Source organism: Mustela putorius, unplaced genomic scaffold, assembly GCF_011764305.1.
Source record: "Mustela putorius furo isolate JIRA1106 unplaced genomic scaffold, ASM1176430v1.1 tig00000695_pilon_pilon_pilon, whole genome shotgun sequence".
Classification (NCBI taxonomy): Eukaryota; Metazoa; Chordata; class Mammalia; order Carnivora; family Mustelidae; genus Mustela; species Mustela putorius.
The window spans coordinates 6177253-6196401 of NW_025421447.1; the positions used below are offsets into that span (position 1 = coordinate 6177253).

The 19149-nt window shown below is 64.2% G+C and overlaps 2 protein-coding genes, 1 long non-coding RNA gene and 1 pseudogene across 14 annotated transcripts; 2 read left to right on the plus strand and 2 right to left on the minus strand.

Moving 5' to 3' along the window:
- Positions 1-19: 19 nt before the first annotated feature.
- LOC123392946 lies at positions 20-808 on the minus strand (annotated as a pseudogene).
- Positions 194-14637, plus strand: CAMTA2 (calmodulin binding transcription activator 2). Of its 10 annotated transcripts, none has more exons than XM_045083197.1 (23): positions 194-280; positions 1576-1670; positions 1878-1981; positions 3054-3121; positions 3201-3336; positions 3854-3940; positions 4114-4267; positions 4519-4653; positions 5159-6099; positions 6696-6822; positions 8424-8558; positions 10141-10256; positions 10777-10961; positions 11263-11341; positions 11440-11662; positions 11753-12030; positions 12882-13078; positions 13285-13468; positions 13603-13674; positions 13791-13811; positions 13969-14186; positions 14309-14383; positions 14497-14637. In XM_045083197.1, the coding sequence occupies exons 2-23, from the start codon at positions 1640-1642 to the stop codon at positions 14558-14560; spliced, it is 3630 nt and encodes a 1209-aa protein (XP_044939132.1). In that variant the 5' UTR covers positions 194-280; positions 1576-1639; the 3' UTR covers positions 14561-14637. The 10 variants fall into 10 exon arrangements, with proteins under 10 accessions (XP_044939132.1, XP_012915787.1, XP_004760505.1 ...); XM_013060333.2 differs by lacking the exon at positions 194-280 and adding an exon at positions 734-859; XM_004760448.3 differs by lacking the exon at positions 194-280 and adding an exon at positions 734-859 and having other exon boundaries at positions 13969-14156.
- On the minus strand, positions 8954-15097 carry LOC123392926. Of its 3 annotated transcripts, XR_006607643.1 has the most exons (4): positions 15013-15097; positions 13796-13899; positions 12756-13652; positions 8954-11592 (listed from the first exon to the last, which is right to left on the minus strand). It is a non-coding gene; the product is annotated as an uncharacterized LOC123392926 (long non-coding RNA). The 3 variants fall into 3 exon arrangements; XR_006607641.1 differs by lacking the exon at positions 15013-15097 and having other exon boundaries at positions 13796-13969; XR_006607642.1 differs by lacking the exons at positions 12756-13652; positions 15013-15097 and having other exon boundaries at positions 13796-13969.
- A 171-nt stretch (positions 15098-15268) lies between these two features.
- On the plus strand, positions 15269-18985 carry SPAG7 (sperm associated antigen 7). Its single transcript, XM_004828355.3, has 7 exons — positions 15269-15401; positions 17452-17519; positions 17741-17829; positions 17940-18024; positions 18139-18228; positions 18311-18467; positions 18573-18985. Exons 1-7 carry the CDS (start codon positions 15317-15319, stop codon positions 18680-18682), a joined length of 684 nt encoding a protein of 227 aa, XP_004828412.2. The 5' UTR covers positions 15269-15316; the 3' UTR covers positions 18683-18985.
- Positions 18986-19149: the final 164 nt, after the last annotated feature.

Here is a 19149-nt window from a genome sequence, read left to right on the forward strand (position 1 = left end):
CGTCCGCTCCTCCAGGACGCAGCTAAAGTGAAGTCGGACTGGATCCCGCCGAGCCCCGGGGTCCCCGACACCCCGGAAGCCTGCCCCCGGCGCGCCGCCCCGCCCCCCAACGCGGCCACCGCCCCGGGCTGCCTGGCTGCACCCGCCCCCCCGCAATCCCCTTAACGGGGAGGCCCCGCCCCGTGCGCAGTGACGTGGGACGCTGCTGTCAGCAGGCGCGGGGGGGGGTCGGTGTGGGGTAGAATGGCCGCTGCCGCCGTCACCCGCGGGACCCCGGGAGGTAAGAGCCGGGGCCTCTCCCCGCCTCTCCGCCCCCGCGCCAGGGGGCGCCGCTCCGGGCCCGGCTGCGGGCGCGCGGCGCGGCGACCCCCGCCCCTCCTCCGGACTCGCCCCCACGCCGGCTCCCGTCCTCCTCCCCCGCGGCAGGGGGCGCCGCAACGCGCAGGGCCCCGCGGCGGACCTGCGGCGCCCGCACCGCCCGGGGACCCCGCGCCCCGGGCCCCGGCCCGGCCCTCGCCGCCGCGCGCCCGCGGGCTCTGTCCCGCGGCGTCTCTGGAGCGCCGCTGCGTGCGGGCGGGCGGCGGACCCTCGCACGTCGGGGCTTCTCCGAGGACCCCCGCCCGGGCCGCTCCGCAGCCTGGCAGCCTGCCGGGCCGGGACTGCGCACCTGCGCCCTGGGGCGGAGTCCTGACCCCGACCCGGCTGCCCTGCACGCAGCTCGCGCGGACGGGCCGCCTCCCCCCCACCCCGGACACCTGGCGGAGCCGGGCTCCCGGAGCCCGCGCGGAGAGCATCCTTCAGCTCCCATCTGCTCCCGCGGGAGGGTGGGGGCTTGGGCTGGAGCCGGAGTGTGGATGGGGTACGCTGGGCCCGGAGGCCGGTGAAGCGGAGGCGTTTGGGCAGAGCGCTGGTGGGGGAGGGGTGCGGAGGGCCGTGAGCCTCCAGTGGAGCATGGGTTGTCCTGTGGGTGGGAAGCCGGGACCTGGGTACCCGGCCCGGCTTCGGCCAGGCCGTAACCAACCTGGACGACAGGGAGGAGGTTGCGCCCAGTCGTCAGATCTGCCCGCCCTTCGGCAAATATCAAATTGGGGAGGAACCCAGGGTGTGTCTTGTAAGGCCCGGCCCTCCAGCAGACTTAGATCTCCTGCCCTTCCCTCAGCATCCAGGCTCTCCTTTGCTGATCCAATCTCCAAGGATCAGGTGCCCGAGTGCCAGCCCCCCCCCCCCGGCCCGAACCCCACCGTAGCCCCAGGGTCTCCGAGAGTCCCTGGTGTAGGGCCTGGGAAGCGCCAGCTCTGCCAGCCTCCCCCCTCCCCCACCCCACCGGTCTCTTCCTGATGACTGTGGGTGGTGTCCCTGGTGTCTCCCCACTCCTGCTGGCTCCTGGCACCCGGGTCTCCATTCTCCCTCTCGTCCATGCCCAGCTCTACTCACATCTCAGACTGACCCCTTCCCCCTGCCTCCTCATCTTTCTCGGACATCACAACCCAGTTTTTCCCCACTTTTCCAGTTCAATCTTCTTATCCTGGGTTGGGGGGGGGGCTTCTGCCATGATCTTGTTCTCTCCCTTCCCAGCACAGACTCCCCCTCCCCCCGGCCCCTCAGGCCGGGGGTGACCTTGCCCCCTGGAACCCTCACCATGAATACCAAGGACACCACCGAGGTTGCCGGTGAGTTCACAGCCCAGGTTCTCAGCCCTTCTTTCTTCTGGCTATGGTGACCGTCAAATTCTTGGGTCCCTGCTCTCCTTGTCCTGGTTCCAGGTCCTTCCCCCCCCCACCCCCGCCCCACCCTGTGCTTTGGATTCAGCCCTTTGCCCTGGGCTGCCAAGGGTGTCAGAGGCAACACAATGCGCCCTCCCTTCTGGTTGTTTCTAGAGAACAGCCACCGCCTGAAGATCTTTCTCCCCAAGAAGCTGCTGGAGTGTCTTCCTCGCTGTCCACTGCTGCCTCCAGAGCGGCTTCGCTGGAATACAAATGAGGTTTTCCAGGGAGCCTTGGGGCATAGGGCCTGGCAACATGGGCTGGAGGAGGGTGAATGGGGGTCTTCCTAAATGCAGAGCGCTGCCCTAAGCTCCTTGGGAGTCATGGAAGGGGTGTAGGGACCTCATCTTGGAGGCACTCACCAGCACATTTGCCTGGGTCAAAGTGATAGCAAGCAGCAACAGAATACTTCTCCCAAGCTGAGTGCTGTGCTAAGTCCCCGACCTAAGTCCTTCAGCAACCCTGTGGAGCAGACGTTGTTGCTCCCCCTGTGCTGGCAGGAGGAAACGTTCTCCCTCGTGGGGTTCAGTGAAGTCTGCAGCCTCTGCTTTTGACCACCGCTGATGCTGGCTCCTTCTGGAGGCACGGTCTTTGTGCTACACACCTTCTGTGCGCTCCCGACACACACACACACACACACACACACACACACGATGCTTCGTGTGTCCTAGGCGCTCATCATCGGCTGGAGTATTTTGTTAGATGAAAACCGTCAGCAAGAGGGCACATGTGGGTGTGATTGTTGCAGATGCAGGAAGGGCCAGGGCAGGGAGCAGGGCTTGGTGGAGATCCGGGAAGGGATGTGGTCCGTGGGATCACTAGGGTGTCCAGGCTCAGAGAAATGAGTGCAGTGCAATCAGGTCTGGGGGACACGAACACTCAGGAGCTCGCGGCTCAGGGCATGATCAGAGAAGAATCTGCAGAATAAGGGTAAATAGTGGGAGCGGGTGCTGGCTTTGTCCCTGGTCTGGGAGAAGCTTGGACTCAGGCTGAGGAATTCAGAATTCCTAGCAGTGTCAAGCCACTGAGGTTTTCTGAACCAAGAAGTGGGACAAAATGGGATTTGGAAAGCAAAATCAAATGCGTGGAGGATGGAGGGTTTGGACGGCTGTGGTTGAGAGGGAGGGAAGGAGAGATTAGACTCGTGTTTGAAATGGAGCCTGGGACCCAGGAGGGCGGCAGTCCTCGCTGGGAGCCTCCACAGGCCCCTGGAGCTCAGAGGAGTTGGGGGGGGGGGCCTGCCCCAGCCTCTACACGGGGACCCCCAGCTGAGCGCCCCTCGTCCTACAGGAGATCGCATCCTACTTGATCACCTTTGAGAAGCATGACGAGTGGCTGTCCTGTGCCCCAAAGACAAGGTGAGCGGGTCTGTGAAGGCAGGCAGTGGCCGGCCCGGGATTCCCACCACGGAACTCAGGCCAGCCCTCCCCTCGCCAGGCCTCGGAACGGCTCCATCATCCTGTACAATCGCAAGAAGGTGAAGTACCGGAAGGATGGCTACCTGTGGAAGAAGCGGAGGGACGGGAAGACCACGCGCGAGGACCACATGAAGCTGAAGGTCCAGGGCATGGAGGTGAGGCGGGCGTGCAGCGGTGGCTGGGCTGCTCTCCTCCGTCCTCAGCCGGGCTCTGGCCCACCTCCTCCCACCCTCCGGGCCACTCCTCCCTTCTCACTCCCATGGTTCAGCCCCGGGGGTGCCTCAGCCATGTGCCACCTCCTCGGACCAGCCAGCTTTCCGGGACTTGGGCACCCCCGGGGGCCGTCCAGGCCTGTTTCCCTCAGGGGTTCAAGTGCTGAACCTCGGAGCACAGGGGTTTCCCCCACCAGATCACTGCTCCAGTGTGTCCTCGCCCTGCTCTCTGACCTCGCAACAGTCCCTCCCACCTGTCCTGTCGGCCCGCCTTGTAAGGCCCTGGCCCCACTCTTCCTTCCTCTCAACCCCAGCTGAGTGCTGGGATGGGGAGGGTGTGTGTGGCGTGCAGGTGGGGGTGGCAAGGGTGGAAAAGGCGCTGGTGGAAAGATGGGGCTTCCTGCAAAGGGACGGAACAGAGGAAGAGTCGGGGAGCAGACGGGCCCTCCCCCCACCCCAGCCTGTCTCCTGGCAGTGTCTCTATGGCTGCTACGTTCACTCTTCCATCGTCCCCACATTCCATCGGCGCTGCTACTGGCTGCTGCAGGTGAGGGGGGCTGGGGGCTGGGAGATGGACTGAGGGCCACTGGGTTCTGAGTGGGAGGAGGAGCTTGGGAAATGGAGGGGAGTACTGGAGGATGGAGGGCCTGAGGGTGGGGGGAACTGCCTGGGAAGAGAGCGGGGACCCCACCGTGCCCTGTGTGTGCCCCTGTTCTCCAGAACCCTGACATCGTGCTTGTGCACTACCTGAACGTCCCGGCCCTGGAGGACTGTGGGAAGGGCTGCAGCCCCATCTTCTGTTCCATCAGCAGCGACCGGCGCGAGTGGCTGAAGTGGTCCCGGGAAGAGCTGCTGGGGCAGCTGAAGCCCATGTGTAAGGGGCTCCCAGGGGGGCGTGGGCTGGCCCTTGGGAGCAGAAGGGCTCTGTACCCAGCAGCGTGGGGTGAGCGGCTCCCTCGAGCTGGGGGTGCTACCCGGAGGGAGTGAGGATTTCTGGCGTGTCCTGAGGTCTTGCAGTCACGGAGAAGGGCTGGAGGATGTTGGTGAGCTGTGAGGCTGCTGGCCGGAAGTCCCTGGTGCTCAGGTCCCCCAGCACGCCCCCCGCCCCCCACAATGGTCTTCCAGTTCATGGCATCAAGTGGAGCTGTGGGAACGGGACAGAGGAGTTCTCTGTGGAGCAGCTGGTGCAGCAGATCCTGGACACGCACCCCACCAAGCCTGCGCCGCGAACCCACGCCTGCCTGTGCAGCGGGGGCCTCGGTGAGTGAGCCCTGACCCTGGGACTGTGCTCCTGCCTGGCTGCATGGCACTTCCGGCACCTCAGTCCTGCCAGGATTTGCATGCCGGTTTGCGTGTCTTTTACATATCGGAGACGGAGGGGCGGGTGCACAGAGGCCTTCCAGTCTGGGCACACAGGCCTAACCCGGACGCCATCTGCCTGCTGTCCTTCGCAGCTCCTCGCTACAACAGTTTGAGTGTTGACGCCCAGATTTAGCTTAATCTCTCGCTGGTACTTCTTTTGCCGTGTGCTTGTGTCCCTCAGGCCTTTACCTGCTTCTCTAACTTCTCCCCCCAGAGCCCCTGCCTCCTGTTTAACTGGGTGGGGGCAGGGGGCACACGACACAACCGCTCCTGCCTCCCAGTGGCCACAGGAGGTAGTACACCTCCCATGCAGGACCCAGTGCCTGGAGGCTGAATGGAGGTTGCTGGGAAGGGGTGGTCCAGGCGGTGGAGAACCATGGTCCTCCTGCCCCTTTCACTGCAGGTTCCGGAAGCCTGACCCACAAATGCAGCAGCACGAAACACCGCATCATTTCTCCGAAAGTGGAGCCCCGAGCGTTAACCCTGACCTCAGTCCCCCATCCCCCTGAGCCCCCTCCGCTGATAGCCCCTCTTCCTCCGGAGCTCCCCAAGGCACATACTTCCCCTTCCTCTTCTTCCTCCTCCTCCTCCTCCTCTTCCTCTGGCTTTGCAGAACCCCTAGAGATCAGACCTAGCCCTCCCACCTCTCGAGGGGGTTCATCAAGAGGAGGCACAGCCATCCTCCTCCTGACGGGACTGGAGCAGCGGACCGGGGGCTTGACGCCCGCCAGGCACTTGGCTCCCCAGGCGGATCCTAGGCCTCCCATGAGCTTGGCTGTGGTTGTAGGCTCAGAGGCCTCTGCCCCACCGGCTCCTCCCAGCCCTGCCTTTGACCCGGATCGTTTTCTCAACAGCCCCCAGAGGGGCCAAACATACGGAGGGGGGCAGGGGGTAAACCCAGACTTCCCAGAGGCAGAGGCCGCCCACACCCCCTGCCCTGCCCTAGAGCCCGCTGCTGCCCTGGAGCCCCAGGCAGCTGCTCGGGGTCCCCCTCCTCCGCCAGGAGCAGGTGGGAGAAGAGGAAACCGCTTTTTCATTCAAGATGATGGCAGTGGGGAGGAGCTCAAGGCCCAGGGGGCCACCCCACCCGCACCTTCACCCCCTCCTTCACCCCCTCCTTCACCCGCCCCCCTGGAGCCAGCAGGCAGGGGAGGTAGAGGGGAGGCCTTGTTTGGAGGAGCTGCTGGGGCCAGCGAACTGGAGCCCTTCAGTCTTGCATCATTCCCAGACCTCATGGGGGAGCTCATCAGTGACGAGGCTTCAGGCGCCCCTGCCCCAGCCGCCCAGCTCTCTCCTGCTCTTAGCACCATCACGGACTTCTCCCCAGAGTGGTCCTACCCGGAGGTGAGCCTTGGGCCCCAGCCCATCCTCCATCCCGCTCACCAGCGCTGCCACCTGCGTTTCCCTATCTGCATGGCGGCTTTGCTCTCAGCCCACCTGTCTCTATAGACAGAGCAGAGCGTAGTTGCTTTCCTTGTCTCTCCAGGGAGCCTCTCCCCGACTCCCCGTGCCCACCCCCCACATGCTGGGTATGGCTGTGAGTCCCCCAAGAGCCCTTGATATGGACTTGGGGAAGCCGAAGGTCTGTCCCCTGCAGTGAAGTTCTGCTCTCTGCTGCCCCAGAGAGCAAGAGGAGGCGCCTCGGTGGGAGGACAGTGGGAGCCCAAGGCAAGGGCTTTGGCCCATGACCACTGCCTGCCAATCAGCTGGTAGCTTTGGGGGAAGCAGTGAGTTCCCTATTCCTAGCAGGAGTGCTGGGAGGAGGGGCCAGGCTAGCTGACCTAACCCTTCGGGGTCCTGCCCCATTCCTGTACCCCAGAATCTAGCACAGGGCCTGCCGCACCGCAGGTGCTCCCTGGGGGTCTGAAGTCAGGATAAATGAACGAGTGAATGAACGCCCAGCGGGGCTCCAGTCACAGGACTTGGCTTTGTCTCTGCAGGGTGGTGTCAAGGTGCTCATCACAGGCCCCTGGACAGAGGCCGCCGAGCACTACTCCTGTGTCTTCGATCACATCGCTGTGCCGGCCTCGCTTGTTCAGCCCGGGGTCTTACGCTGCTACTGTCCTGGTACGGGGGTGGGAGTGCCCCGGGTAGGGGCTGACTTGTGGGCCCGGGAGCCTCATGCCCCCACACAGGCACAGGAATCGGCTGTGTGTCAGAAGTCTAGGCTCTGGCGTAAGCAGTCTAGTCCTGAGCAGACTGGCAGTCTTGGAGAAATCTCCTTTCTCCGGTCTGTGGCCTCCCTCCTGGGAGGTCAGGCATTTGAGCGGGTGGGCCTCCACTGTCGCTCCAGGCCCTCTGGTTGCTTGGAGTCGGTTTCTAGTTCCAGTGCAGGGAGGTCTCGGAGCATGAGAAGGGAGACACATTGGTCTCCCTTGATCAGTCTTGGACTAAAGGACATTGTCTCCTAGACCTGGACTGTCCAGTATGGTAGAGTTAGCCACATGGGCCCATGGAAATTCAGTAGAAAAAATGAAAACGTGAGATTCAGCTTCTCCAACACAGCAAACTCATATTGTTTTGTAAGATTTTTTTATTTTTTTTTATTTATTTTATTTTTTTTTTTAAAGACTTTATTTATTTATTTGACAGAGAGAAATCACAAGTAGGTAGAGAGGCAGGCAGAGAGAGAGAGAGGAGGAAGCAGGCTCCCTGCTGAGCAGAGAGCCCGATGCGGGACTCGATCCCAGGACCCTGAGATCATGACCTGAGCCGAAGGCAGCGGCTTAACCACTGAGCCACCCAGGCACCCTGTAAGATTTTTTTAAAAGATTTTATTTATTTGACAGAGAGAGATCACAAGCAGGCAGAGAGAGAGGAGGAAGCAGGCTCCCCGCTGAGCAGAGAGCTCGATGCGGGGCTTGATCCCAGGACCCTGGGATCATGACCTAAGCCAAAGGCAGAGGCTTCAACCCACTGAGCCCCCTAGGCGCCCCCAGCAAACACATACTGAAGGTTCAGTAGCCACACGTGGCTTCATGCTGCTTTGCTGGACAGTACCAATCCAGAACGTTCCCGTCGTGGAGGCAAGCTCTGTTGGACAGCATGTCTAGAGATCATTGCCAAGGCTCGCCTCTGCCCTTCTGCCCCCAGTTTTGCTCCTTACCTGCACCCAGCAGTCACTGCTGCTCTGGGACCACAGGGACCACCAGAGTGACGGGACAGATTGGCGGTCTATGAGTATGTCCTATTGTGACAGCCTGGTCCAGCGGTGCATGAAAGGCAAAGGGAGACCAGGGAGGCTGGGTGCTGGGACTTCTCTCAGCCCACAGTCTGGGGACTAGTGCTTTCGTCAAGGCCATAGACATGAAGAGCCCAGACACAGCTCTCACTGGACCCTGCTGGAGAGTGGCTGCTTCTCTCTCCCCGATCTTGGTAACAGGCTCATGACCCTGCCCCAGACCTTGGGGGATCCGGCTGCTTCCTAAGCAGGGGCATCTGTGGACCCTCAGCCTCCCAGGCACCCCGGGCCCAGCCCGCAGCAGGTGTTAAGTTCTTGAGTGATGGGAATCCGGCCCCAGGTGGCACCAAGGACACGTCAGCCAGGGGTGTCTCTGCCTCCAGCAAGGGTGCAGCACAGCCGACTGAAACAGTCGTGTGCGGCTCTCTTGCGGGGCCAGAGAAGGAGCCAGGGAGAGAGACTGTGTCCCTGACCCTGTCCCCGCCAGCCCATGAGGTGGGGCTGGTGTCTCTGCAGGTGGCAGGCCGGGAGGGGCCCCTTTCCGCCTCTGTGCTCTTTGAGTATCGAGCCCGCCGGTTCCTGTCACTGCCTAGTACTCAGCTTGACTGGTTGTCATTGGATGGTAAGTACCCCGTGTGGGGCCCAGCATTGGAGTGGGGTGCACTCCTAAACACCCCAGGACTCCAGTGGCCTTTTCCCAGCTCCTGCTTCATGCTTCTAAAGGGGCAGCCACTGTCCCTCCCATCCCCTCCCCTGGGAATCCTGGAGCCATCTCTGTCCCAGCTCTTGGCCTGTCCTCTCTGCCCCAAAAATGGGACAGAGCCAGGCCAGGCCAGGAGGTGGGAGGGGGGACGGGGTCTGGAACAGTGTGCGTGGGGGTCCGAGTGCACAAGCTTGCACGTGTACTGAGGCACATGATTTCAACTTCCTTTCTGTTTCTGCCTCTGCCTTTGAGGTAGGTGTTTGCAATAAGAAATCTGGGGTAACAGGCACAAAGTAGAAGACTGATCACGTCAGTGCTCTGTGACGTTCACCTTTAATATGCTTTAACACGCTTTCCTGTAGAAACACGCATGTGTGCACACACGTACTTACACGGAGACCCACGTGTTCCTGTCCTGGTTCTCCCTCCCGTGGCCAGCTGGGGGTCCCCCTTCTCTGGGTTTCTCTCAGTTGCGCTGCCGCCCCCCTCCATCGCAGGACTGCTTTGCCTCAGGAGCCCTTGCCCCCTGCTGTCTCAGCCTTGGGGGGCCCCTGCCAAAGCCCTGCCCCACCACCCTATCTCCCCCTGGGGGGTCTTCTCTCTCCCTGGGCTTCCCTATGCCCCGCACCTGTGCCCTCACCTGCCCCACTCCTTCCCAGTGCTCCTTTGCCACATCTCCCTCCTCTTCTGTCCCTTCTGCCCTTCACCTCACCGTCCACACTCCTCCTGGCCATCAGCTCCAGGCCCTGAGCCTTTTCTGTCCTGCCTCTTAAGCAGGACATCTCCAACCTCCAACCCGTTGGGTGCCTGTTGTCCTGTGGCTCCCATTCCCTCCCGCCTCCCCTCCTTGTCCTCACGTGATCTCAGGAAGGAACAGATATGGCTTGGGGTGTGCGTGTGTGTGTGTGCGCGCGCGCCCACGTTCTCTTGTGCCCAGGGTGGGGGAGGAAGAGGAGGAATGGACATGGCGATCCATCTTTGTCACCTCCAAGCCCCGCCATGCTCTCTATGGACAGCTGCGGGGGGCCGGGAGGAGGGGGTGGTGCTTCTTAAATCACAAGCCCCAAGCTCACTTGGGCAGTAGACGACAGACAGGAGGGGCCCCAGAGTCCTTCAGCGCAGCGTGGGGGACAGAGATCACACTGGGGCAGGGAGAGCTGACGGAGGGCTCACCTGGAGGGCTGGGTGTGTGAGCGTGTGCACGCGTGAGCGACCTGGGGCAGCTCGGGGCCGCACGTTGGGACCCCTGCCCCGTCTGTGTTTGGAGGAACGGGGTTTTGGTTCCAGATTCTGGTGCCCGGTCGGCGGGTAGCGCTGTAGGTCCTCGTTTCAGGCCTGCATCCTGGCTGGGCTGTATGCAGGGCGAGGGGCCCAGGGGCTGTTGTTCTGGGGAAGAGTAAAGACCGTGGTGCCTCGTCTTCACCTCTCGGGTCTAGCCGTGGTGGCACAGGTGTCCCCTGCGCCTGCCCGCCGCTCAGCCTCCCGTACTGCTTCCCCTCAGACAACCAGTTCCGAATGTCCATTCTGGAGCGGCTGGAGCAGATGGAGAAGCGGATGGCGGACATGGCAGCAGCCGGACAGGCTCCCTGCCGCGGTCCTGACACGCCTCCAATCCAGGTACCTCCGTGGGGAGGGAGGTCTGGGTGGGAAGCCGAGGAGGGTCTCCCTGGAGCAAATGGCTCTGCTGTGGGACTCGCTTGTCCCTCCTGTCCCCAGCCTCCTCCTCCCTGACGTCACCCCGTGGCAGGAGCGGCTATTCTGGGCGCCCTCTTGGCATGACAGGCCACAGACGACAGACTATTTCTGATCCGAAGCGGGTGGGGGTGAAGGTGGGGGTGGGGGAGGGGACAGAGAGCCTGTGGGCCCGGGTCTCTGAAGACGTGGCCGGGCCGTCTGCAGGCACAGCACTGACCACAGCCAGCGTGAAGGGCACACACGGGCATGGCTGTGTGAGGTCCGGCTGCCACAGCTGCTGAAGGAAGTGAGCTGTGGCATGGGGAACGTCAGGAGCTGGAGTGGGAGGCCTGGGTGGCGGAAGCCTGGACAGGGAGGGGAGAGGACAGGTGGGGGCGGCCCAGGCCATGCCGAGCCAGAGGCCGGATGCTCAGGTCTCTGCCTAAGGGGCTCTTCTCCACAGGATGAAGGCCAGGGACCAGGCTTCGAGGCTCGAGTGGTGGTCCTGGTAGAGAGCATGATCCCTCGCTCCACCCAGAGGGGCCCTGAGCGCCTGGCCCACGGGAGCCCCTTCCGTGGCATGAGTCTCCTGCACCTGGCCGCTGCCCAGGGCTACGCACGCCTCATTGAGACACTGAGCCAGTGGCGGTGAGCAGGGCCACAGGGAGGCAACCAGGGCCGGGGACCGGGGAGGGCCCAGACCACCTGGAGCCCTGCCAGGAGGGAGCTGCGGTCGCTGTGGTTAGAAGGGCCAGGAGAGGGCTCACACTCCGGGAATTTCAACACTGTGGCCCCATCCCCCTACTTGGGACTCTGAATGTTGGGGCTCCTCCTGCCCTGTGTCTCTGCAAGCACCCCCTACCCATCTTGGTGCTTCTGGACAGCATGCTCCCGTGGCACCTGCCCTTACCCTGACAGGGCTCTGGTGTCCCTGTCCCAAATTCTCCAGGAGCGTGGGGACGGGGAGTTTGGACTTGGAGCAAGAGGCTGACCCGCTCAATGTGGACCACTTCTCCTGCACCCCGCTGGTGAGCACGTGTGGGCCGCTGCCTGGGGACAGGTCTCACAGGGGAGACCCAGCCAGGGAGGCCCCAGGCCTCACTTCCTGCTCCCCACCCCCTTGTAGATGTGGGCCTGTGCCCTGGGCCACCTGGAAGCCGCGGTGCTCCTCTTCCGCTGGAACCGGCAGGCGCTGAGCATTCCCGACTCCCTGGGCCGGCTGCCCCTGTCCGTGGCGCACTCCCGGGGTCACGTGCGCCTTGCCCGCTGCCTGGAGGAACTGCAGAGACAGGAAGCTTCAGCTGAGCCCCCGCTCGCCCTGTCGCCACCCTCCTCCAGTCCTGATACTGGTGAGGCTCGTTGCTGGTCTCTCTGAGAGGAGGCTGCAGGTGGGAGGGCAGTCGGGCGCCCCCTACCCTGGCTTCCCCCTCCCCTCACAGGGCTGAGCAGCATCTCCTCGCCCTCGGAGCTGTCAGAGGGCACCTTCTCCGTCACGTCTGCCTACTCCAGCGCCCCAGATGGTAGTCCTCTGCCAGCCTCCGAGACTGTCCCTGGCCAGCTTTCCGCCGGTGGCCCCGAGGTCCCCCTGTTCCTCATGGACTGTGAAACCACCAATGCCCACGGGCCAGCCCCCTCCCCACCTCCTCTTTCAGCAGCCCCAGAAGGTGGGGCTGCCCCTGAGGAAGCAGATGGCCCGCCGGCTGTGGACGTGATCCCGGTACGCCGCCGTCCGCGGATGGACGGAGCTGTGAGGGGTGCGGGGTGGGGGGGTGCGGCGCAGACACTGAGCATCCCGCAGAGCAGAAGCAGTGTCTGGCTTCAGCTGGGAAGAAGGGGTCGGCTGCCTTTGTTTTGGGGACAGGCACAGGAACCCTTTGCTTAGCACCGCTCAGAGCTTGTGACTCCGAAGTCATGAGGCATCAGTTTTAAAAATCCTGGGGAGCAGCCCCTGCCGATCCGCGAAGATACGGGGTCCTTGGGGATGCTGGGCAGCATGACGGAAAGAGGAGCAGGGAGGGCAGCACGGGTTGACGGCAAGGATCCTGGGGGCTGGCAGCACCTGGGCTGCTCAAAGCTGGGATGTGCCTTCCCCAGAGAGGCTGCCAAAGTCCCCAACAGCTTCAGGAATGGCAGAGAACCGTGCTGCACGTGGCCAGAGCAGTGCACGGAGCCATGGAGGGGGCCTCCGGGGCCTGCGGTTGTGGGCCTGGCCAAGCCCATGGGGAGGGCGTGATGGGGGGCTGCCCAGGAGTGGGGGGCAGTGGGTAGTCAGCCTGGAAGGCCAGGGGCTCTGTCTGCTCAGTTCCTGCATCCCCGTCTGGAGCAGGGCCTTCCTGTCCTGTTTGCTACAACGTCTCCACACAGAGGGCCGCCATGCACCCACACAGGAGCCCAGGGAGTATAAATGCAAAAATCTGCGAAGTGGGGAGCCAGGACATCCACCTGCGAGGCCTCAGGCTCTGGTGGTGACAGGAGTGACAGGAGGTGGACGTTGGCTACAGCTGTGGCTGGGCGGGAGCACCTGGCAGTGGGGGCGGCTGGGGACTCAGCAGCTTCTCCCTCATGCAGGTAGACATGATCTCGCTGGCCAAGCAGATCATCGAAGCCACGCCAGAGCGGATTAAGCGAGAGGACTTCATGGGGCTGCCCGAGGCCGGAGCATCCACGAGGGAGCGGACAGGGGCCCTGGGGCTCAGCGAGACTATGTCCTGGCTGGCCAGCTACCTGGAGAACGTGGACCATTTCCCCAGCTCAGGCCCCCCCAGGTGAGCAGCTCAGGAGAGCAGCATCTAGACATGTCCTGGGCGGATGGGAGCAGGGAAGGAGCCTTTCCCGAGCCACAGCTCCACTGCAGCTCAGGCACCAGGGCCTTTGAGAAGAGATGGAACAGGTCCCTCTCCATGCCGTCGCCCAAGCTCTGCCTTCACAATGGTTCCCTCCTCGTAACCTCCCTCTCCCTGTTCCCCTACAGCGAATTGCCCTTTGAGCGTGGGCGCCCGGCTGTCCCTCCAGCCCCTTCCTGGGCAGAGTTCCTGTCTGCCTCAGCCAGCGGCAAGATGGAGAGTGATTTCGCTCTGCTGACGCTGTCGGATCACGAGCAGCGGGAACTGTACGAGGCCGCACGCGTCATCCAGACGGCCTTCCGAAAGTACAAGGTCAGTGGGCCGGGGGGTCCCAGGATGTGCATGACAGCAGTCCAAGTCCGGGGGAGACTGGGCTCCTGGCCAGTGGCAGGACAGGTCAGGTGAGCACTGGGGGCCCGGGTGCTGACTCCCTTGTCTCCCCCCAGGGCCGGAGGCTGAAGGAGCAGCAGGAGGTGGCGGCGGCTGTGATCCAGCGCTGCTACCGGAAGTACAAGCAGGTGAGAGCTGGGTCTCCAGACGGCGGCCCGCAGGCACCCGGTGCACATGCACCCCCATCCCTCACCCCCACCACGCGGCCCTGCCAAAGCCCTAACTCCCCTTCTCTCTCCACAAGCTGACCTGGATTGCGCTTAAGGTATTAGGCCGGAGGTCTGGGTGTGAGGTTGTCCGTGATGATTCAGCTTCCCACGAGCGTGTGGACTAGAGGCTTACACCAGCTGAACCTGGGGGTGACCCACAGGGGTTCGGGCCTCTGTTCCTGCAGTTCAGTCCCTGCCCCTCCGTGTCTGCAGTTTGCGCTCTATAAGAAGATGACCCAGGCGGCCATCCTGATCCAGAGCAAGTTTCGAAGCTACTACGAACAGAAGCGCTTCCAGCAGAGCCGCAGGGCGGCTGTGCTCATCCAGCAGCACTACCGCTCCTACCGCAGGCGGCCCGGGCCTCCCCACCGGCCCACAGGCAGCCTGCCCGCCCGTAGCAAGTACGGCTGCCCGCAGCCCTGCATGCCCAGGTCCACCACCCTGTGCCCACTCCCAGCCCAGCATCCGGCCCCTGCGTCTCCCTCGAGGGTCAGGGGGCTGAGGGCGAGGGTGCTGGTGTGCCACGGCGCCTCATCCTTTCTTCTGCCACCAGAGGCTCCTTCCTCACCAAGAAGCAGGACCAGGCAGCCCGGAAGATCATGAGATTCCTGCGGCGCTGCCGACACAGGTGCTCCCTTCTCTGGAGCGGTCCCCGGGGTATATGCACGCGCTGGCGCCAGCCTCCCCGCGGGCCTCCCCCCCCACCGCTGGTCTCTTGACTCCTTCCCCTTGTCTCTGCAGGATGAGGGAACTGAAGCAGAACCAGGAGCTGGAAGGGATCCCCCAGCCCGGACTGGCAACCTGACTGCGCCCCGCCTTCCCCAGCGCTCTGGGGGCCGCTTCTGGCAGTCTCAACAGGGAGAGGCCTCTCCGGGGGAGGGGAGCCCCTGTCGGCAGCTGTCCCCGTCCCTAGGTCTCCCCCATGGGTCGCGACCCCGCTTCCGCGTCCCCCGCCCCGCAGACCCGCGCCCCCGCCTCCCTGCATCTCCCGCCGTGACGTCCGGAGCCCCGCCTGCCCCTTCTCCGCGCTCCCCAGCCGCCTGCGCCCGCCTCGGCCCTTCCCGACTTGCCTTATTTATTCGTTGGACGCGTCTCTGAATGTGCCCGCCTCGGCCCCTCCCCCGCCGCGCGCCCCCCCACCCCGACCCCGCGCGTCGGCGCGTCCCCTCCCTCGGCGGCCGCGGGGCCCGGGCCGCGGGGGGCGTGCGGCGGGGTCGTTCGGTGCCCCGCGCGCCCGGGGAAGGGGCCTGTACATACTGTAACATACAGAGGAGAGTGAAGAGTCTATTTAAGGCGCCGCGCGAGCGAGCACGGCGCGGCGGGGCCCGGCCGGCTCCACGAGCACGTCTACGTGTGCATGGGCTCGGTGTCCACGCGCTGCCATTAAACTCCGCTGCACCAGCCAGCCTCCCGCCTCTGTCTGCACTCGCCGGGGGGCGGGGCCGGCGGCGGGCGGGGAGGGGCGCGGGCGCGGAGCGTGCCGCCTCCGACGTGTTTCCGGCCTTAAAGGCGCCTCGCCCTTCCCTTTAAGACGCACCGCCCCTCCGCAGTCACTCCCAAGATGGCGGACCTGCTGGGCTCCATCCTGAGCTCCATGGAGAAGCCGCCCAGCGTCGGGGACCAGGAGTCTCGGCGCAAGGCCCGAGGTGAGGACCCCAAATCCACAGCCGCCTCTCCTCGCCCAGTTCTCAGGGCCACACTCTCGCCCCTTCGGACGCTGCCGCCTCCTCAACCTTGAAAGACCCCTCACAGGCCCCTACGGAGACCCCCGGAGTCCCTAAAAGGGCTGCCGGCCCGCCCGCTGCCCTCAGCGGCCGGTGATTGGCTGCCCGGACCCCAGCGCCAGCCTCCCGCCTTCTTTCCTACTGGCCTTCCGCGGTCCTTGTCTTTAATTCGCCGTCGGGCCCGCCCGTCCGCCGCTGTCCGGGTCTGATTGGCTGGCTGCCTCCAGCCCCCTCCCACCCGCTCCTGGGCCCGCCTGCGGGCTGGGGGGCCGTGTCGGCGGGCCACACCCCAGCCGCCTTGCGATAGGCTCCGCAGCACGGTCTACCGCAGCCTCTTCGCCCCTATTGGCCCCCTCCCTTTCGGGGTCCGCCTACGATGTCTGGCCCGACCTTCCTCGGGCACACCCCGCCCTCGGCGCCTCCGATTGGTGGCCGGGCCTGCCGGGCTGCGCCCCTCCTACCGCTCTCCCCGGCCCCTCCCGCGGCCTCGCCGCCCTTCCCTCGTGGGCGGTCGCCGGGGCCCCGGTGCTGCAGGGCCCCTCTGCCCGCTGGAGACACGAGGGCGCCATGGCCGTCCGAGTGGCCGCCGCCTCCCCGCCAGGTTACCCGAGCGGCCCGGAGCGGGCCGGGGCGCACCGGGGCGGCCGCGCTAGGGGCCCTGGCGGGCTGGGACCCGCGTCCTGCGTCCGGGAGCGCGCAGTCCGGACCGCGCACGGAGCGGTCACACCCGAGTTTGACATCCCCCAAAAGGCGTAGTCCGGGGGCCGACGGGACCTTCAGCGGGGCGGGAGCCGCCCGCCCCTTTGGGCAGAGAAACGTGTTTGAGGCCTCCAGGCGGGCAGCACGTGGGCGCTTTGGGCCGCAGCCGGACCCGGAAGCCGAGGTGCAGAGTCCAGTCGCTTGCCTGAGGTCCCAGGGTTCCGAAGCGGTGGGGTCGTCAACCGGCCAGGACTGGCGAACTGCGGTGTTTCTGGCTCACGTTCTTAACCTTAGTCGGAGGCCACCTTCCCAGACGCATGGGGAGACCTGCAGGCCAGTTAGAGCAGTCAGTGGTCTAACTGGTCAACATAGGGGCCCTGGGGATACGGCTCTGAGATGAGACAGAGGGGAGCCCCCAGGCCGCCTGGCCACATCAACCCAGAGGGACTGGTGGGGCCTGAACAGGGTCCCTGCCTGCAGCGGCTCCCAGTCCATCAGGCAGGCAGATGAGGCGTTGCACTGTCGCTTCTGGGCATACGCTAGAGCGCGTCTGTGACCCCAGCGTGCTCGGGCCCTGGGGGAGGCAGTGACAGCTCAGACTCTTGGTGGGTCTTGGTCTGCATGAGGAGGAACCACAGGTGCATAGGCACAGAGTGGTTAGGCAAACGGGAAGTGGTCCGGGGCAGCGGGTGGGCCGGGTGGGCCGGAAGCTCAGGGGATTCCAAGTGGCAGGACAGAGGGGAGGGGGGCGCCAAGACCCAAGCTGGTGGAGCACCCTCGCAGCTCGCCTTGGACATCTGCAGCCCCAAAGAAGCCGGGTGTCAGACCAACCATTGCGGTGCCCTCCTGTCAGTGCAAGTGAGAATCGGGGGTGTTACAGAATATAGGAAGTTCAATAATTTCTCCTTTCCTGGGGAGACAGTGTCATGGGAAGCTCCTGGAAGGCAGTGCTGCTTCTGTTCTCAGCGCCCCAGTGGTCTCAGGTCTCCATGCGTCGTGGGCATGAAATAAATGCTTGTGAACCGGGTTTCCCACTGGGGCTGGGAAATGGGGTCAAGCATGGTTCTCCTCCTTGTCACTCCCACTAAAGCGTGCGCTTTTGAAGGGCAGGCTTCGTCCCAGTGTCTGTGCCAGGCAGAGTGAGTGCACGGACGTCTGGGGAAGAAACACTTGCCCGGCTCTCCCAGGGCATGCCAGACCTCTTGTGAGGCCTCGCAGACGCCGCCGCCCCTCGCTGCAGCCCCGGGCTCATGCTGCTGTTTCTCTCCCCCAGAGCAGGCTGCCCGGCTGAAGAAACTGCAGGAGCAAGATAGACAGCAGAAAGCGGAGTTCCGTAAAAGGGTGAGCCGCTGGGCCAGCAGAGGCAGCCTCGGGGAGGACTTCTAGAAGTTAGGGTTGGAAGGTTGAGGTCTCAGGTTTTCCCAGGTGTGTGCAGTGAGAAGCCTGGAGGCCAGTGGCATGGAGGCTGGGGAAGGCGTAGGGGGCGAGGCCCGCTGGCGCAGGTCAGGAAAGGGGTCCTGGGGTGGAGCCATGGATCACGTCCTCTTCTTCTGTCTCCCAAGATGGAAAAAGAGGTGTCAGATTTCATCCAAGACAGCGGCCAGGTCAAGAAAAAGTTCCAGCCGATGAACAAGATAGAGAGGAGCATCCTGTGAGTGTCTCTGGGCTACGGGAGGCGTGAACAGGCCCACAGGGCCCCTGAGAAGTGGGTGCTGGGCCCCGGCAGCCCTCCAGACTCTCCCTTCTGGCCTCCCTTCCCAGACACGATGTGGTGGAAGTGGCTGGCCTGACGTCCTTCTCCTTCGGGGAAGATGATGAGTGTCGCTATGTCATGATCTTCAAAAAGGTGAAAGGCCCGAGCGCCCGCCCTTCTCTTTCCTTTCCAGCCTGTGCCCCCCCGAGGGAGAGGCCGGATGCAGCGTGGGTGTGGAGCCTGACCCCGTGGTTCCTTTATCCACAGGAGTTTGCGCCCTCCGACGAAGAGCTAGACTCCTACCGTCGTGGCGAGGAGTGGGACCCCCAGAAGGCCGAGGAGAAACGCAAGTTGAAGGTGAGCTCCGCCCGGCAGCCTGGCCCCGGGAGGGGTTGGGGATAGGCCCCCGAGCGCTGGTGCCTCGTCTTTGCACCCCTAGGAGCTGGCCCAGCGGCAGGAGGAGGAGGCAGCCCAGCAGGGCCCTGTGGTAGTGAGCCCCGCCAGCGACTACAAGGACAAGTACAGCCACCTCATCGGCAAGGGGGCTGCCAAGGACGCGGCCCACATGCTGCAGGCCAACAAGACCTACGGCTGTGGTGAGGCCCGTGGGGGCGGGCGGCCGGGACAGGGCTGCGGGAGGTCAGGGGAGGCTGTGAAGCAGGGCTCCTGGGCCCTCCCCACACTCCTCTCCCACCGCGCAGTGCCTGTAGCCAACAAGAGGGACACGCGCTCCATCGAAGAGGCCATGAATGAGATCCGGGCCAAGAAGCGGCTGCGCCAGAGCGGGGAGGAGTTGCCGCCCACCTCCTAGGCGCCTCGGCTCCCCGGGGCAGGGCAGGGCAGGGGGCAGGGGGATAGGCTGCTGCTACTAGAACCCATCCTGGAGCCCCCCCCGCCCCCCGCACCACCTCTGACGGCGTCACTCGGGCTGGGGGGCCTGTGTTTGACACGTCACTGTTGGAGCTTGGATGTGTGCGTGTGCTCGTGTGTGTGCGTGCGTGTGTGCGAACGCGCAGGTGGGTATTTAACGTGTATTATTCCCCCTTTTTCCTTGAAATTTTCTTCCTCGTGGGGCTGGGATGACTTTACGTTCAATAAACACAGTTTGACCCAATGTCCCGGTTTGTTTGGCCAGAGAAAGGTGGGTCCCAAGGAGGAAGAGGACTCTCGGTGGAACAGTATAAATGCGGGTGCCGGCTGGGCACGGCCGGACGCCGCCACTTTCCTGGGGGAGGTTTACAGGCGATCACACTGAAAGTGTGCGCTCGCTGAGCACAG

Excerpts from the sequence above, each read along its gene's own strand:
- CAMTA2 (XM_013060333.2), top strand. Across the intron at positions 6,100-6,695 it reads CAGAGTGGTCCTACCCGGAG|GGTGGTGTCAAGGTGCTCAT; the intron begins GTGAGCCTTGGG and ends TTGTCTCTGCAG. Across the intron at positions 13,812-13,968 it reads TGACCTGGATTGCGCTTAAG|TTTGCGCTCTATAAGAAGAT; the intron begins GTATTAGGCCGG and ends CCGTGTCTGCAG.
- SPAG7 (XM_004828355.3), top strand. The coding sequence starts at position 15,317 with ATGGCGGACCTGCTGGGCTCCATCCTGAGCTCCATGGAGAAGCCGCCC. Across the intron at positions 18,025-18,138 it reads ATGTCATGATCTTCAAAAAG|GAGTTTGCGCCCTCCGACGA; the intron begins GTGAAAGGCCCG and ends CTTTATCCACAG. Across the intron at positions 18,229-18,310 it reads AGGAGAAACGCAAGTTGAAG|GAGCTGGCCCAGCGGCAGGA; the intron begins GTGAGCTCCGCC and ends TTGCACCCCTAG.